Source organism: Ambystoma mexicanum, chromosome 6p, assembly GCF_040938575.1.
Source record: "Ambystoma mexicanum isolate Mex_15411 chromosome 6p, UKY_AmexF1_1, whole genome shotgun sequence".
Taxonomy (NCBI): Eukaryota; Metazoa; Chordata; class Amphibia; order Caudata; family Ambystomatidae; genus Ambystoma; species Ambystoma mexicanum.
The window spans coordinates 238,163,260-238,182,561 of NC_090935.1; the positions used below are offsets into that span (position 1 = coordinate 238,163,260).

At 44.1% G+C, this 19,302-nt stretch overlaps 1 protein-coding gene across 3 annotated transcripts in view; it reads right to left on the reverse strand.

Moving 5' to 3' along the window:
* Positions 1-14,889: 14,889 nt before the first annotated feature.
* Positions 14,890-19,302, reverse strand: part of SMAD2 (SMAD family member 2) — a 357,823-nt gene continuing 353,410 nt past the window's right edge. For 2 of the 3 annotated variants that reach the window (XM_069626943.1, XM_069626942.1), the window contains one exon: positions 16,568-16,794. In XM_069626943.1, coding sequence (XP_069483044.1) covers positions 16,671-16,794 — 124 coding nt within the window. In that variant the 3' untranslated portion in view covers positions 16,568-16,670. Of the gene's footprint in view, positions 16,795-19,302 lie in introns of all 3 variants that reach the window. The other variant, XM_069626941.1, reaches the window with a different exon arrangement.

Consider the following 19,302-nt stretch of genomic DNA (forward strand, 5'->3'; position numbering starts at 1 on the left):
TAGGACAGTTAGGATTACTGTCCATCTGTGTTGAGATGGGGTAGCGCTTTTGCTTAAATATGTGCATTAGGTAGCGCCCCGTGAGATGGAGGAAGCGCTTTTATTTAAATTGACGGTATTGAGGTAGCGCCTCATTTAGGTGTCAATTGGTTGGCAAGGGACACTTGTTTTAAGATGACTAAGTGTTGCTGGGAGGTAGGATCCATAGTAGTTGTGGATTTTGGTACATTGTATACGGAGGTAGCGCCTTTGTTTACTTAAGCATGGTGAGTAAAGTCCTCTTTTGGTTATGGGGACGTGTGAGGTAAATCCTGGGGGTAGCGCCCTTTCAGGTGCAGGAGTGAGTAAGTGGAGAAGTGCACTAAGGTGAGTGGGAGTTGTGGTCGGGTGATTTTAGGAAGATCTCCGGAATGGTAGTAGTGCACGGTTAGAAAAAGTCAACTCTTATCTGAAATGGACAGGTGTTTTGTTGGATGAAGATGTGGTAGTGGTTATCTTAGAATGAGCTGTTGTACTGGTTGGGGACGCCCTCTGGTGGTAACATTGGCTAAACGGAAATATGTTGTCCAAGATGAAGAGTTGCCTTGTAGTTATCTTTTTGTGTTATATGTAAATCCAGGCCAAGATACCCCAAGGTCAGGATTATCGGACTCGTCAGTGCTGCCATTGAGTTGAGCGTTTAGTCCAACCCACTGTTTTGTTGGTGGTCTTGGAGATGCCTGGCCAGTATCTTCGAGTTGTTGTAGGATCTGTTTATCTTGGTGTGGTTGAGTTGGGCTCTTCTGGCCTAGTCCTTTTTTTGTATTTGTTTGTATATTTGTGATGTAGGCATAGTGGTGATATTTCAGCAGTGGTTAGCGGTTTTATGAATTCTCTCAATAGGTATGGTGATTGTTTTCCTGGATGTCTAGTATTGCGCCAGGATCACAAGCCATGCTTCAGGGTGGCAGCCTGGAGGCTCGCCTGTGGCAGGGGCGGGCGGAAGGATATATGTTAAGTTAGCGAGTGTTTGGTTTGTATGGGTAGCTTTAGCCTGGTGTATAGGCTGGCATGTGTCTAGGGTGAGAGTCTAGAGTTTATCCGTGGCAGGGATAGACAGAATGTGATTTGTGTTGGTATTGAGGGTGACCTGGATATGTAGGTGAAGTTTGGAATTGCATAGCTGTGGGATTTCTTGTGAAGCTGTATGGTGGCTGGTGATATGACTTGCCTATATGTAAAGTGCTTATTGTTTGGTAGACGTTTCGGTAAGGAGGGAGATGTGTTATGTCACACTCTTCAGGCACTGCCTGAGCCAGCTGAGCTAGCCACTTGGTACTGTGATGTCATGCAAGTACCAAGTGGAATGTTGATGTATGAGTGAGAGAAGGCTGTGCTGAGTGTTCTGTTTCTGGGTCAGTTGGTCCCTCCCTCCCTGGGTGATGGGTGCCGGTGATCTATCTTAGTATCTATCTTATGTCTTATACCTTATGTCTTTATCTCCTGTAACATGTAACTGAAGAACTGGAAGTAAACTTACTTATAAGCAACCTAACGCAAGTATGGACATTGCATTACTACACCAAGCACTCTAAGCAAAGAGGATGGGGATCCGCCCTCGCGAAACGACGGTGACACGATGAACAGTCTGGAAAGTCAAGTTTGAACGACACAGACTAGTACACGAACGCTAGCGAGAGCCAGAAAGGAAAAAGGGAAGAAAACCTTCCGAGGATGCAAGTGCGTCCAGTCCTAAACGAGCGGAGAAAAGGACTGATGGGCGATGCATGGGGCGAAGCCAAGGTGGGCGGGGTTACAGCCGCATGCCGGGCCCCGCGCAAAATGAGGAAGGACACATTTTGAAAAACATTTTTTTGGATGCTTTTTAAAAAGTGCTCCGGTCCCGTCCCACAGGACGGAGAGATGTCCCATAAGTATGGAGGAAAGGGGACAGGACCTAGGAGTAAATGCTTTAAAACGGCGTGTCCCACCTGTAAATCTGCTCTTGCCCGTCAGCCCACAGTAACATTGTGTAAATGTGTGTACAGAACTCTACGTAGCTGTCTTACAAATTGTATCTAATGCTACATTGGCAACAAAGGTATGCATTGCCTCAATGCTGCATGTAGAGTGCGCTTTACCACTGCCAAGTGAGCAGGTTGTGCTTAGGAACAAATTTGATCAGTTGTCATCCAGACATGTTTAGGTGGTGGGAAGATCAGACTGCCTTGTCTACATTTGTGTAATGGGAATTATGGGTGTTTGTGAAGTAGTTTGTGTACTCCTTTGTGGAGTAATGGAATTGGGGGAAAATCATATGCAAATATCTTGGACCAGCTCATCCATTGGGTGTTGCCTAGGAATCTGTCCCTGGTACCTGGACATGACGTTTGGCGTTCTCCCTTGTTGCAAAGAGGTCCATTATTGGCAGACAGCATGTTGCAAAAAGATGTTGAGCTTGCTGTGCTAAGTGCCGACTCATGTTCTTGCACAAACACTCTGCTTATATTGTCTGAGGCAGTATTGTTCCCCAGCACGTGTGCGCTCAGATTAAAGGTTTGTTTGCGAAGAGAAAGTATTGAGTGTGTGCCTGTAAAACATGGCCATAGTGTTGTCTAGAATGATTAGCATTCTTTTGATTGATAAAAATGCTTCAAAAGATGACCGGCCCAACTTGACATACACACTCCAGCACATTTGTTTTTGGTGGTTTGCTGCCATGCCCATCTGTCTTTGCGGCGAGGCCTCAACAATGTGCTCCCAAACGGGCAACAAGTCATTTGCTTTACTGTTACTCACACTTTCCATATTGGTCAAATGTTTCCCGTTGAGCATATTTTTCTCTTTCCACCACTGAAGTGCATTTACCACCTTTTGGGAAATCGTAACTGCTGCGCGAGACCATTGTCCCGTGACCCATTGTTGTATTGGGCTCACGTTGAGAAGTGTATGGTTAATAATGAAAATGAAGTCACATCACATTTCTGGTTGTTATCTGGTGATCAGCATTGTAATGAGAAAATTTCAGCTAACAGCACATGAACACTTCTGAAATGGATGAGCAGTTCCTTTTTGAGCGTTTAGCATGGCTCCTAGAAATTACTTGGTTTTTACTTGAGGCTTGATTTTTGTTTGCCGGTGGAAAAGCCCAGCTGATGCAGGATATTTATGGTGTCTTGCGTGATTGTGTGACAAATTGCTGCTCTCTCACTGTTATTAGCCAGTCATCCACATAAAGGTACACTGGTATATTTTTGTAGTATTGATGAACTGCCAGCAAATTGAGCACCTTGGTGAAGACACAAGGTGGCAGAGCGCTTCCTAAAGAAAGCAACTTAACTTGAAAAATTCGGTCATCTACTTTGACCTCAGATATTTGTGATGGTCTGGGTACATTGAAATATGAAAATATGCATCTTTCAGGCCCAATGTTGCCATGCAATCCCTTTTTAGCATAGGGATGCCCTCTTGTCAGATAATCATTCTGAATTTCTGGTGTTTTAGATATTTGTTTGCTCACTGTGGGTCAAACACCGCCGTTTATCTTTCTTGGGCACAAGGAAACAATACCACTCTACTCGATTAGCTGGTACTGGTTTCATTTCCTGTATTTGTAGCAGTGCCTAGAACCACTTCTGGAGCAGTGAGAGCTGAATGCCCAGCATTTTCTTTTTGCAAGGAGGCACGTTGTGAGTAAAGGACAATGTCTCTTTTGGCAACTTTCCCTCCACAGTTTCTAGGCACCTCCATCTTTTTGTTTTGTTTTTCAACCTGTTAAGACTCTTTGAGGGGGAAGTAAAGCCTTTAACGTCACTTCCCCTGCTTTTTGCTAATGTTTTATGGGGAACTGATCAGTCCTTCAGACCCATCAGTACTGGGAAACTGTTTCCTTTTTATCTTTTACATTTTTGTAACATTTTAACATTGCACACATCACCCTAGTATTGTACACTTGGGATTTGTGGTTACTCTAATATGTGCCTGAAGACAAGCTGGTGGTAGCTGATATATTTCTATAGTTTATACCTCATTTCTAGTTTGCACATTCGAGTTTACCACGTATGGCTACTAAACATGATTAGTGCCATAAAACGACCGTTGAATAAGATTTCCGCGTGCTCTTTGGCCATATTGTATTTTGGACTTCTTCCTGCCTTGCCACATGAGGAAATACCTTATAACGGTCATACACTTGCCCTAGAAAACTGCATCTTTGGCGGGCTAGTGATGCCTTTGTATAAATGCAGCCCAGGAAGTGGGTGGGACTGTATCTACCACTCCACATCCATGCAGCCAGAGGGTAGGTGTGGGGCATGAGTGAAATCAATAGTTGTCCCGGATTGGGCAACTACTGTGTTTAAATGATGCAAATCCTTACCATTGGTGGGCTTGGACTTGCTGCCAGGTTGGATGATTTTAGATACGGGAACTCCTGCAGCCATTTCTTTAGATTACCGTTTGAGACAAGTATCCCTTGTAGACAAACAGCCGAATGAAGATATGAAGACGACTCCTGAAAAGGCCTGGCATCCCTTCCTGTGTCTGACCCGGTGAAGGCCTGTTGGACTACCCGATCTCCCAAGACCCAAACGGTGCTTCAGCCCTTCCACTAGTGGGACCAACTAGTCTCAGCATTCTTGAGGATCCACCCACCATGAGCCTTAGATGAGTCTCCGGACCACTTGGTGGACTGACTAGCGCTCTCATGGGCTACCTTGCCAGAAGTGTTGCCGTTCCATCGTTGCACCTAGCAGTTCGGTTGTCGGCAGCTTGTGGTACAAGTGACATTCCCTGCTAATGTCCTTGCCCCAGTCTCAAGGGATCCTGTCATGCAGAAGCTAGCTTCTTCAACCGTGACTGGAAGGGCACCACCTGTCAACCATGTGCAGTGGCCGTCTCTGGAACTCACCTTCCCCCAGTCGTGCGAAGTCTCCTGAAGAGGCATGCATGCATTTCATCATCGCTATGAGTTGCACCTGACCGGAATAATACTTGCACTGCAGCTCCCGCGCACCTCTCACTGGAACCAATGGTGGGAAATCCAACCTCCAGCAACCACTTCCCTGCAGTCAACCCATCAAGTCATTTGGCAAAATCAGAGTCGGACAGGGGGATAAATCAACACAATGTATTTGACCCCCTCCCTGTCCTCCATAGGATAATATTGGAAACCTTTGTATCCTAACATTCCATTCACTGCCTTTTGGTTGTCGAACCTGGGTAATGGCATTTGAAAGATAACACAATTGAATGACCTAGGAACCTTGTTCAAGATCTTCTTTTGAACAATCGCCAATACAATTGCATTTATTAATTACCTGTTCCAGATACATTCTGGGGAGTCACATTGTGGCTCCTATGACTTAGGCACAAGTCATGTTCTTCTTAGTGATTTGACTGAAGTTCTGAAAATTCACTTATGACTTGGTTCCATCTTTACTGCATTCCTTTACTTACCTCTTGTAGAGTGTAACTGATTTGAATGCATTTTAATAACCTGTAGTGAATGTATATATGTTTGAGAATTGTGCAATAATATCACCCATTTTCATTTTTAGTGTGTGTTTAAGGCCTGCACTTAATATTGTATTTTTATACATTATGTATTTTTAGTTTTAACCCTACTGTCCGAGCGCAATTCCCAACCATGTAGTCATTAACATGGGGCTCCTATTGTAATGCATTTGATACATTCAGGCAACAAGTAAGATTCATAATTAAATGCAGAGAATAAAGTTGCTTTGGATTTCCGTGCGCCAAGCCAGTCCGGTATCTTGATTATGGTTCTTTTAGATGCATCGCATAAACCAAGTCACTGACAGTATTTCTGACTTTCTGGGAAGTTTTCGAAGGGCTTCATTAACAGAAATAAAACTGGAATAGCAATAATTGGAAGAACTACAGAAAATGCGGCACTTCTTGCAAATCTTTAGTTGCTGTGCATATGACAGGACTAGGTGAAAGGTTTCAGCAATATGCATCGGCCTCGCTTTTAACTAGGGGTGAAACGGTGTAGTATTCGGCCGAAGGTTGTCTGGTGGTATATTGGCCGAATACTTACTCAAATCCCTTCTCGAAGCCTAAGTTAACATTAAAACATCAATATACTGATGTTCACAATTACATTCACTACAATCCTAAGGGCCTAACTCACAGAAGCGTTTTATAATGGCAAAACACCATTGGAAAACCCTAAGTGAATTAGGCTCTATATATGCAATTATTATATATATTTATAATGCCTAGCACAGGACAGGGATTCAAACCTGTGTTGCTATGCGTTGTATTGCTTTGAAGACAAACACGTTGCCCCTAAGCTATCCTTGTGGCCTAACACATGGGTGTCAACCGAGGTTAACGCACTTAACTATACGTGAATGAGATGTGGGTCCGAGAAAATACTCGCATTTAAATAAAAAAACGATCATCCAGTCCAAAGGGAACTGAGCTTGCTTTCAATTTGATCGCGCTGCTTCTTAAGGTCTGGGTGCTCCTACATACGCGTGTGTTTACACTTGTGTGCTGTGGCCTTAGAAAGCACAAGCGATTATTTTTCAGTGGTCAGCACAGCACATGGGAACCGAGCTTGCTTTCTCTTTTCTCGAGCTGATTCTTAAGGTCTGTGTGCTTCTACACACGTAGGAGTTTGCTCTTGTGTGCTGTTGCCTTAGAGAGCACATGCGATTACTTTTCAACGGTCAGCACAACACATTGACCTTTTCATGTCAAATACATATTCCTACCCCCAGGGACGCCTCTATAGGGGGAACTGGGCACGTGCCCCAGTACCCCCATCATGGAGGGGGCCCCCACGGATCCTGGAAGGGGCCAGCCAGGCCAACCCATGTTAATTTGTTGGTTGGGTAACAGTGTTGGGCTGGTGGAGAGGGAGGTGAGAAAGACCAACACGTGCCAGCAGTGGCCGCACGGCTCCTCCGGTGAGGTGATTTTAAATTAAAGTTCAAATAAAGCAAACGTAATTGAGCAAGTGAGTTCGATTCATCTGCTCTACTGTGCTCTGCCAGTGTGCCCCCATCAGCACCGGGTAGGCTTTTACAGATTTGAACAACACGTGGTCATCTAGTGCCAGTGTGTCTGGCTTCAACACTTGACAGGAAAGACACAATTGTGATGGATTGGGCTCCTGTTGTCCTGGCTCTGCCTCTGCGACTGCCCACCCACAACACAATCAACCAATGAAAGTCTGTTGCCATACATGCAGCAGCTTCTGTGAGCCAATCGATTTGAATTTGTGGGCGTGCCTGGAAGGCTATTTCCTTGCAACAGTCAAGCTGTGCATGAGCACGAGGCCCCATGTGCTGCTCTTCTCATCCAGGTCGAGGCCTAGGTTTTATCATCATTTTACGGGCCGGCTCCTGGACCCTCACCTTATGGGGGTCAGAGTGTTCTCGTCTGAAACGTGAGTACGGACCGTCATTATCTTCCCTTGGCATGCATGTACCAATGAAAGCAGAGCTTTGGCAATAGGCTTGGGGTGGAAGGATGGCTTTCGCTATTTATTGATACTGTTCATGTCAATGTACCATTTAGTAGAGTGATGTGTACGTCTCGAAACTTACATGTGAATTAATGTTAGCGCCCAAAGGGCTGAAACGTGATGTGGGGCTTGCCAGGCACCGAATAGCTGCAATTTGGCACCCATCTACACACACAGCTTAACCGATTGCTTCTATGTAGGGGCCGCACTGTGAAAAGAAAATTATTGCAAGGTTGTTTAATGGCACACACTCCCTGGGTGCAGCGAGCACTGTCCGCAAGTGAGAGGGAGCAGGATAGGTAGAGTCCCGCAACTGTGCAGCGTTATTCACTACCTGGAAAGTGCAGAATTGTAAACGGCGCAGTCTCCGGGAATCGCGGGCATACCGGGAGCCAACTAGCCCTGACGAGAAATGGGGTCCCGGGCCTAAGATACCTGCCTACATGGCACTAACCCTGGCTCCTCCATCTGATCCTATTTTGTAATCCTAGAAGCACTCTGTTCCCCTGTTCTGACGAGAAGTGGAAGTGCTTAGAAAGAATGTAATGACCAGTGCGAGGCACTACATTTCATAAAAGGACCCAGCGGCAACTGGGGTCGAATTGTAGGTTGATACATATCTCCATATTCACTCCATGCTTGTCTGTAGGACATGGAATCCTCGTTGTGTGGTTGGGTTGGTCAGGGAGGCACCAGCCGGAGGGAAGGGAGTGGGCATGGGCCGTTTCAGAGAATTGGTTGGGAGTTGGGATTGCATGGTGACACAAATGGATACAGCTAAGTGCAGGTGCTGGCTTCTATTTGTCAAGTGCAAGAATTGGCTGAATGAAGGTATTGAGAATTTTCCTGAGAAGTGCCAGTACTCCTCCAATTGATGTAAATAGGGCTATTTGAAACTACAATGGTGATGATTCAGCTCAATACAAAAGCATATTAGCATAGCATAACATTAAAAGTATTCTGTAGAAATGCTGATCGTGCACATTACAATTGTTGGGGCTGCCCTACGACGTGCAGAACTATGGACAATTTCCTTATTTGTGCTTTTATTAGTCCTTGGGAAGGAGTCTCCCTTGCGGGGTACGATGGAAAATAGAGGCCCTACCTTGGGCCTGGTTCGATGTTTCACGAAGTTCTTCAGGTCCTCTGGAGGAGACTTCTGAAAGAGCTCCCTTCACCTGGCTAGACTGTTCTACAGCGATTTTGATGACAGGGCGTCGCACTCTGAACAAGCTTGCTAGCCATGCTCAGGGCCAAAGCAAAGTAGGCAGAGGGTGTGGGAGTCTGAAGTTGGGAAGAGCCAGTTGCAGGATAGACACCTGCTGAACCCTATGGAAGTCGACATCTGCCGGGGAGGAGCGTGACACCTGAGGAACAAGTACCTGAATGATAGACAAAAAAAGACAAAGTACCCACGCGTGGAATTATACGGCCGAAGCCAAACTCAGGAGCCTAGGTGCATTCGGCCTGTGCCCGTGGATGCCGAAAAGGGGATTGAGGTGTGGTGTCGGAGGGCAGAGTAAGGCCAGGCCATGCTCCCAGGGCCGCACCCCTGTGCGCCTCTAAATTTAAAGGGGAAGAATGTTTTTTCCTGGTGAAAAAGGTTCCATATCCCGTCCCTTGGAAGGGACGCCCATGCAGTATGGAGGGACGGGACCTAAGACTATGTATGCCTGTACTGTACTACACACCTTTTAATACCCAATTTTTTGATGGGTATCCCTTTTGTACAATACTGGAAAGTCACAAAGAACTGGACTTCCTAAAATGTTTGCCTATATAGAGCATTTAGTGTTTTGACACTATTTTCAACATTGGAATGTGGTTCTTTATGGAACACAGGCAGTAGAATTGTTTTCTAGAATAGAACTTGCAGCAATATATTGGTAAACACCTAAGATCTGTACTAAACACCACTTTGTCCTTAATTGCCTCAAAGCGTTCAGCTGATAAAGTCTGCTGATCCATGGCTTGTATTAAGGTTACCACAATTAAATAACCAGTCTTGGAACCCTATTGCTTTAACAAGCATTTCCATAAACAAGATTTAGTGAATTGAAAATCAACTCAAAGCATAGGTCCTGTAGCAGACATTTGACTTTAATATTTTATTTCTATCGCGATCGTACACAAGTGTTTCAGAGGGCGACAACGCAAGGGAGGGGAACAGGGGAGAACAAAACAGCGATCTTACTACGCCCAGTGACATTGAGAACGCGCAAGTGCATGGGGAGGGGGAAAAGTGCATGGAAGGGTGGAGAAGTGGAAAGTGCGAAGCAGAGGGGAAACATAAAGGCAACAAACAGTGGTAGTGCAGCCAGCAATTGGATTCAGCATGGTGTTCAAATGACAGCATGAATGCATCTTCCTTCTGTAGATATTTCTTGATATATTCATAATGGGGATTCTTTTTTAATAAACATGCTGTGTGGATTTCCCATTGTGGGCTTACCTGTATTAGCTGTACATTAGTACCAACTCACTCCCCTCCTAAGAGTAAAGACAGATTACCCAGAAACATTTACCATTGAAAGTTTGGACTAACTTGCCAGAAACAATTTAGTAAACAAGCTGTAATACTCCAGTTCAATCACTAGAAGGCAAACTTGCATAGCAAGTGAGACTACTTGCTATGCAGAATTACTATCCGCCTACGGCCACTTGTGGGAGGCGGCAACGGAAGCGTGTCTAGCAACTGGGAATCAACGGAGTGAGAACCCAGAGGTGAGGGCATACCAGCGTCCCACACGTTGCAGCCATTTGTGCATACACAAGAGCAATTGACAAAATACCAGAGCCATGCCTTTGTCTGGCATTCCGGGCCCACAAATGTTTTTGCCCACCCCTGGCCCTCCTAGGATCAAGTGGGGGCCCTGCAAGAAGGGGTTCCTGTATTATGTGAAAGCCACGTGTGGTAATGGGATGTCAGTTGAGAGAAAAGTGTCTATGCTCATGCACCTTCTCGGGTATGAAGGGCAGAGAATCTTCGAGACACTGCCAGATTTGAGTGAACTAGATATTGAGGAAGGTGCAAATGATTTCGATCTGGCATTGGCGAAACTGGACAAACATTTTGAACTAAAGATAAGTACTGTATTGGAACGTTATCACTTTGGTATGAGATACCAGCATGACAGTGAGTCTGGAGGAATACATAACTGCTCTGAAGCATGTGTCGCTTAATTGCAAGTTTGGGGAAAAACTGGATGAGCACATTAGAGATCAGTTCATGTTACATTGCTCTAATGACAAAATTAGGGAGGAAGTATGGCTAAAGGATGATCCATGCTTAGATGAAGTAGTGGACATTGCAAAAAGAATTGAACACACTTTGAAGTGTGTGGCGAAGCTGGTTGTGAAAGAATCCAGAACTCCTCAACAGACTTAAGTCTTGAAAGTTGGGGATAGAAAAAGAGAAGTAGCCAAGGACCAAAAGAAAAGGAAAGGGAAAACATCCAAACGGGGTGACATATCAAGGGAAAGGTGGCTACAATGCCCCAGTACCCAATAAAGTCATGCAAAGGGAAAATGCACAGGGAGGAAAAAGGAGAGAGGAACGCTTCTGTTTTAGGTTCGGGAGTGCCTGTCACTTATTTAACTCTCCGATATGCTCTGGGAGAAGAGCTTTGTGTAATAAGTGTAAACGTTGGGGACATTTTGAAAATTGCTGTTCTAATTACAGTGTCGGAGCTGGGAGGAGTGTCATGATAGTGAAGGAGGTTGATGGACCCTGCTCAGATGAGTACGAGGGTTCTGAAAATGAAATTGTTACTGTAAATATGGTTCAATGTTCAGAAATGTTCATCCTTCAGCTTGGGTGGAGGTAAACGGTTGCCAGGTTAAAATGTTGGCAGATTCGTGTTCGAAGATTACTTTGATGTCAAAAGCTGTGTATGAAAATGTTGTTGGGGTAAAATGGATGACCAGAGCCCGTCGGACAAAACCCCGGGGGGATATAGTGGCAGCAGAATTGATGTCTTAGGGTGTTGTACAGCAACTTTCAAGTTTAAAGACAAAACGACATATGGTAAATTGTACATCAACAAGAAAGGTGAGACATTGTTGGGATGGAAAGAGCAGGGGGGTCTATGTATTAAATTGGACCCTAATAGCAAAGACCAGGTGTTGAATGTAGAGAGAATACCTGTTGGATGTGGTAGGGATGATGATCCAAAGAGTTTAATTGGCAAATATCCTGAAGTTTTTAACAAATGCTTAAAAGGGATGGTCCATAAGATTGTTTGGAGGGATGGTTGCAGGCCTGTGGCGGCGAAGCTTAGGCCGATGTCAATGCGTGATGCTGTGAGAGTGGAGTTGGGGAAATTAGAGAAAGCTGGCATAATCGACCCAGCGAAGGCGGTTGAATGGATTTCTCCCGTGGTGGTTGTGAAAAAGTCTGGTGGTGAATTGAGAGTATGTATAGACTTAAGAGAATTAAATCGGTGTGTGGTAGCAGACAGGCATCCGCTCCCGAATATGGGTGAACTCTTAACCAGGATAGGGAATGCCAAATACTTTGCCAAATTAGACATGGCAAGTGCCTACCATCAGATTAACCTAGATGTAGAATCACGGAAGCTAACGGCTTTTATTACATACGAAGGCATCTACCAGTTTCGGCGCATGCCATTCGGATTAATATCGGCTTCATCAGTCTTCCAGAAGGTCATGGATGGGTTATTCAAAGGTATAACAAATGTATGGTGTTTCCAAGATGAGGTGTTAATTTGTGGGAGTAATGAAGAGCTAAAAAAGAAATTCTGTACAGTTTTGGATATATTCAGAGCACGTGGCATTACCTTGCACTGTGAGAAATGTCTTTTTTCTACTCAGGTTGTGGAATATCTAGGACATGAAATATCAGAAGGCGGCCTAAAACCCAAGAAAACTCTAGTAGATGGTATAAAAAGACTAGTCTCCGAAGAATAAGGCAGAATTGCGTTCATTTTTGGGTACAATAGAGTTCTACCACCGTTTCATAGAAAACTATGCTGATAGTGTGCACTCGCTCAGAACACTATTGAAAAAAAGGGGTGCAGTTTGTTTGGGACGGAGAATGTGAAAGAATTTGTTGATATCTAGTCCAAAATCGATATGGCCAAGCCTTTGGCAATGTATGATACTAAGACGACAATATTATCTGTTGATGCGAGTGAAACTGGCATCGGAGTAGTTATGTCGCAAGCCGGAATTGGAGGGGGGAGTCAGTGGTGTTGCATGCATCTCGCATGTTGAGAGGTCCTGAACTTAATTATTCTGTGTTAGAAAAAGAGGCCTTGGTATGTCATTGGGGAATTGAAAAGCTGAGGAATTGTGTGGGGACAAGAATTTGTATTGAGAACGGATCACAAACCATTGAAGGCTATTTTCGAAAGCAAAGGTCTGGACAAGGTGTCTAGAAGAGTTGCTGGGTGGGTGACAAGATTGCAATGTCACAAGTTTAACACTGAAGTAGTAGCTGGAAAGGACAACGTGCAGGCCGACCATGCATCTAGAGTAAGAGTCAAGGATGGGGATGATGAGGGAGAGGTAGTAGTTGGTAAACAGAGCATGGTTTTTGCCATGGTTGAAGGCGTGCTGCACAAGGAAGAATGGATTGAAGCGTCCTTATCTGATGAGATGTGGAGGCGTGTAACAAGTTTTATTAAAGATGGCTGGCCGGAGAAAAGGTTATTATCTGGTAAAGAACGAGCTCTGTGGGAGGTGAGAGTTGAACTCTCAGTGAAAGATGGGCTGATATATATCGATGGGACAAACTGGTTGTTCCGGCGTGCCTAAGAAAAAAGCTTATAGCTATTGCCCATCAAGGTTACATTGGTACGTATAAGACCAAAGGGGTGATTAAGGCTGATTATTGGTGGCCAAGTATGGACCGCGAGATTGAGAAGACTGTAGGTGGATGTATAGATTGTGTAAGGTCAGGGAAAGGTATATCTGCAGTGGTGCAGCCTGTGAGAGGGGTTGAAAGTCCCAATGGCGTCTGGCAGGATCTCGCCATGGATGTTTTGGGCCCAGTGGATATGGGTAGAGGCCGAGGTAGGTTTGTGTTGGCCGTAGTGGATAGGTTCTCGCGGTGGACAGAATTCAAAATATTGAGAGAAGTCACAAGTCAGTCTGTTGTAGCATTTATAAAATAAATTTGAGAGGGAAGGGTTACCTAGAAGTGTGTTAACAGACAATGGTCCGCAATTTATGGGAGCATTTTTTCAAGAGTACATGCATAAATGCGGTGTCAAACATAAAAAAACGGCATTATATTATCCTCAAGCCAATGGTAGGATTGAAAGGGTCAATCGTTGTATAATGGAGGGCATTAGGAATGCAGTTGTGAGTGGGTTAGACAGAAAGGTTGCCGTAAAAGAACAAATGTATGCTTTGAGGATGGCTCCCAACGCCAGGGGTCAGCCCATTTGAATTAATGAGAGGACGGAGGGGTAATACGATGTTGTCCCTGGCTTGGTTAGGTCGGGCAAGAGATAGATAAAGTGGTGGAAGAAGTGAAAAGGTGTATGGATGAACGGAAGAAGAAGAGAGTTAGAGATCAATGAGAAGTTTCCGAGAAAGAAAACGGTGGTCAGGATAAGGAAAGCAGTCGTAAAAAGGAAGGGTGATCTGCTGTATTATGAGCCAGTTAGGGTTGCACACGTTTTTGAGGGAGCTGTGAAATTGGAGAGTGGACAGGGGTGGAGTTTGGCAAGAGTTGCAAAGGTAACGCATAAGGCCTGCTGAGTAGAGGCACACACTATTTCACCAATGCAGCTTAGACTGCTATTCCTGTAGTATGCATATAGTATGATAGCATGTATATCTAATTTTTCTTTGTGTGTGAACAGGTTGTATTTAATTGGATAAGGGAGGAGCGGGGGTGTGTTATGGTGTTCATCTGGGCTGTTTCTGTATGTCATATAGAACCCTGTCTAGTGATGACATCTATATAGTTCTTATGCATTGTTCATAGGATGTTACTGTTTGATTATCGTCAGTTGATGCTGCTTTGGGAGATGGCTGGGGGACTCTGTTATCCAGCCTCCCTGCTATGCAATAAACCATCTTGCTTTATATAAATTGGATTGGTTGTTTTGCACTACACATGGCGATAAAAAGATGCTAGTAAAAACAGCCAAGAGAATTTATTTGAACACTGAAATTGTGTTTTTCTCAGACAAATATACCATTTGGGCAATCACATTGGATCCAACTATTCAGAATCAATTTTATAATTAAGTCAGCCAGTTCTCTTCCAGGATACTACATTAGAGAGTCTTTATATCAGTCACTCACCTGCGTCTGTATTTTAAAGAATAGCTCAAGCATCAGCAGCAATATAATTTGTAAAGTTGTGACTGCAATAGCATTTGGATAAGGAATTGATAAACTACACTATTCTTATAAAGAAAAAACAAAACCACAGATCAAGATAATTAAAACTTTTATTAGTGTATTCACATATTAGGCAAACGCAACACGCATTAAGCTTATATCTTAAACTCACAAGTTCTACCAAGGTCATTGCTCTACTGGTAAAACTAGTGCACAAAATATTCAATGCTTTGCCAATTTTTTACTTTTAATAAAAAGGCCTGACCCACATAATTCCTAGGAATAATTTTTGGTATTGCTTCTATGCCCTATCCTTTGAGGCATACAATTCTTCATCAGGTTTCCAACTCTGATGAAAGGTTTTAACACTGGCCACACTTTGTTCTAAAGCTTAAAATGTTCACTAGCTGTACTTACAAAGTACAGTACTAGTGTAATAGATTAAACAATGGGGGAAATAAAAAGACCTTAAAAGACAAAGGCAATCCTGCTACTGCCACAAAAAAACAAAAGACACAGATGGCTAGATTGCAAATGTAAGTTAGATGTACATTTTTTAAGCCCCAAAAAAAATATCGCACCTTTACAATCCCCCCCCCCTACCACCCTTCCCGCAAAACACGTTTGTGTAACAATTCTAAGAAATTGTAGTATGGTGCAAAAATGTAGTGTCCAAGGGTTCACAATAACATGCACTTTATAAAAAACAACTTTCACATCCTCTTCCTGCTGGTTAGACCTCAATCACCAATTGGCAGAGGAATACAGAATCAAAAATGTATAGCATTTCATAATCTATGCCTAGAATGTGGTTTTAAATACAGAGCCGAAAAATCAAACAATTATTGACACGCTTATTCAGTGACAACTGTATGTCAATTATGCCCCAAAGATATTTGTGAAACAGAAATTCAGACGTGCTTCCCATTTTCAGACCAACATTTGCAAATAAACCCACATTTTACTACCATTTCCACCAATCTATTCTGAGATAGAAATGCTCAAGTTCTAAAGTAATGAGATGTTTTCAAAGTGAGTTATGGTACATGAAAAATGTTCACTTTAATATAAAGAAGAAAAGAAATAAGAAATTAACGATTTTGAAAATGTGTAGGCACCATATAAGGATTAAAAGGAATAGCTTAAAAATGTAACTGTTTCGGCTTAGTCCTCTCATTGCCATTGCAAAACAAATCAAACCTGACAGGAAAAGTAAGCATTATACAATGAGTGGATGCTTCATTAGGACAGATAAAGCAATAGAACCTACCCGGGGCGAAAGGATAGAAGAAGGAATGACTGTTTCCACATTGCGTATTTTACAAAGGGTGAGTGTTTGCTTAATCGGTGCAGCCTTTAAAGCAATACAATTACTTGGGAGGGGAAGACAAAAAGGAAAAAGAAGCCTAAACAAACATAAGGAGGAACTTTTTAACATTGTGTAATTTACACGGCCACCTACCCTATAACAAGAAGCAATCTACTCGTGGAAATAAAAAATGCTTAGTAGCACAATACAGAGTTATTGTATTACACAATACATTACTTGCACATGTACAGAATACCTATTCATGTTATTGATAAACCTTTAGGACACCATTATATGCCCAGTAAAACACCATTGAAAGTCTTTACAATATTCCTCCCGCCTTTTGGAGGTATTTTTTACACTGACGTATCATCTCGTTTTGTACGAGTGTAGAAGCCAGATTCCGACAAGGTGCTTTAGTTGATGGGAACTCAAGTGCTTTTTTTTCTTTTTGATAGCAAAGTTCATGGGGACCACGCAGAAACTGTGACAGATGAGTTGTTATATTAAATCTGCTGAGCAGACTAATTGTACAGTCCCTCGGTAATGCTGAAAGGCGGTGCTCTAGGACATGCTTGAGCAGCGGACTGAAGGAGAGCCCATCTGTGTTAACACTTTGTCCAACCATTGCAGAGGTCCATTCAGGTGAAGTTCAATCCAGCAAGGAGTGCTCGTTACAGTTTGTCGCCTAAGTTATGACAGAAGTTGAGTGGGAGCAGAGAATAGAAATAATGATTAAAACATTAGTACACATTTTAACATTAGTACACATTTTAACAGCATCAGTCACAACAAGCTCACTAAAAGTACTTTAGTCCTGTTTCTACCTGTAATCAGGCGTATACTCACTAATTCTAAACTTAATTTATTCCGGGCATAACTAAAACATTCTACATATAAGCACATCATTAATTACATTGCATAATGTTAAGGTGCCAACTAAATAGCACTTTTCAGATGAAGCTAAAGTTAATGAATAGACCCTAAAGAGGTAGGTGAATTACATAAATTAAGTGATGCTACTCTGCCTACAAAGACCAAACCAACCTGGGTGGAGAAATAAAAATAAACTACCGCACTCCTACTCCGACCCCCTTTGCCTCCATACCGGAGTATGTACAGAGCAGCATTTAGATTAGAGAAATCAAGCAAGGAGCATACACTTGCATGCCTCCTTCTCAGTACCTCCCTTGCATATGCTCTCTACCCCAAGCTTGAGTCCTTTTAAGAGAACAAGACAAGAGATTACTTGTAATGGGGACATAAGGAGAGTATGGGAGGACAGAGGACCGTGTACTCGTAGTACTGAAATAACTATGGTTCCTAATTTACTCCTAAATCCTGTTCCTTTGCATCCACACGCGAGATACAAAATGGACCGGAACTGTGGTTGAAAGCAACACCTAATCTTAACCAAATACATTCCTGAGAACAGCTAGGCCAATCTGCACTTGCACCTGCACAGGAGAGTGCTGCTTGCAAAAGCCATGCAAAATGGCCCAAGCTGTCATTTTGCAGATTTTTTCCAAAGGAAAATGTGTATGAGAACTCTTAGGCGGATATTGGCAAGGTGATCATGCACGCCCTTAAGCAGAGAAAAGTTCCTTAAATGATCTCATTGGAGCATGCAATCTTGCAAGCACGGCTTGCCTTCAAGACTTAAAACCAGGAAAGATCCACCTTAAGTACAAAAGTATCTCAAGTCTGCTTGCTCCTCCAGTTAAGGCTGGACTGCCCCAGCAATCCAAGCTATAAAAAGGTTAAGAACACATTACTTACCTGTAACTGTTGTTCTCCAGCATGGGTCTAGCATGGATTCACATGCTCATGAATATTCCCAGTCAGGCTGGGAGTCCTCAGTAAGTTACATGTAAGTAACTTGTTCCTTCTCCAGCATGGGGTCCGGCATGGATTCACATGCTCATTCATGAATAAAGAATACATACCAATACACATATGCACAACTACAGGAGGTGGGAAGGCTCAGCATAAGCATCTTACCTCCTCACCAGGCTTCCCTTCAAGCGAACAGGTTGAGCAGCACTGCTTGGCCGACTCTGGACTCCTCCCTGGAATCCATGTTGACACAGTAGAACTTCGTGAAGGTGTGGGTCGACCTCCACGTAGCAGCCCTGCAGATGTCCAGCAGGGGCACACCAGACAGGAACGCCATTGTAGCAGTGATCGCCGTAGTGGAATGGGCTCTCGGACGGCCAGGCAGCGGTCGGTTTGCCAACTGGTGACAGTGGGTGATACAGCCGGAAAGCCATCTGGGAATGTTAGCCTTAGACAGGGCCTTCCCATGGTTGACAGGACCGAAGTTCACGAAGAGCTGAGAAGTTTCCCAGAAACTCTGTGCGGGCCACATAAAACTTCAGCGCTCTAGTCACATCCAGCAAGTGCAAAGTCCTTTCAGCCGGCGACGAAAAAGTCGGAAAAAACACAGGCACTACCGAGGGCTCGTTTAGATGAAAGTCCAACAGCACCTTGGGCATGAAGGAGGGGTGCGTCCGCAGAACCACCCTCGTCTCGTGGAAAGTCAAGAAAGGTGACTTACAGGAAAGGGTCTGGATCACACCCACTCGTCGTGTAGAGGTGATGGCCACGAGAAAAGCTGTTTTCCACGACAAACTTGAGTAGAACCGAATGCATAGGCTCGAACGGAGGTCCCATGCGCCTAGTCAGAACCACATTGAGTTCCCATGCCGGGGCCAGAGTCTTCACTGGAGGGAACAAGGGGAATATTACCTCAACAAATTCCTTGACCAACTGGTGAGACCACAAGGATGGTCGTCCTGGGGCTCTGTTGTAGCGGGAGATAGACGCCAGATGGAACTTGAGGCGTGAGCCAGCCCCGATTTGGCCAACAGCAGCAAATATGAAAGTTCCTGATGGGCCTTGACCCCTCAGAGGGTCGATCTTCAGGGAACTGCACTAAATACCGAATCTCTTCCACTTGAGTCCATAGCATTTCAAAGTAGACAATGCTCTAGCCTTGGCAAGAACTTCCATGCAGTCTGCCGGGAGATCATAGTCACCAAATTCTAGTGCTGCAGGAGCCAGGCCTTCAGGTTCAGAGACCCTGGATCGTGGTGAAGAATGGCGCCTTCTTCCCTGGCAAGAAGATCCGCGACTGCTGGCAGCTAAACTGGTGGGGGCGCTGACATGCTGAGAAGGTCTGGGTACCAGATCTGCC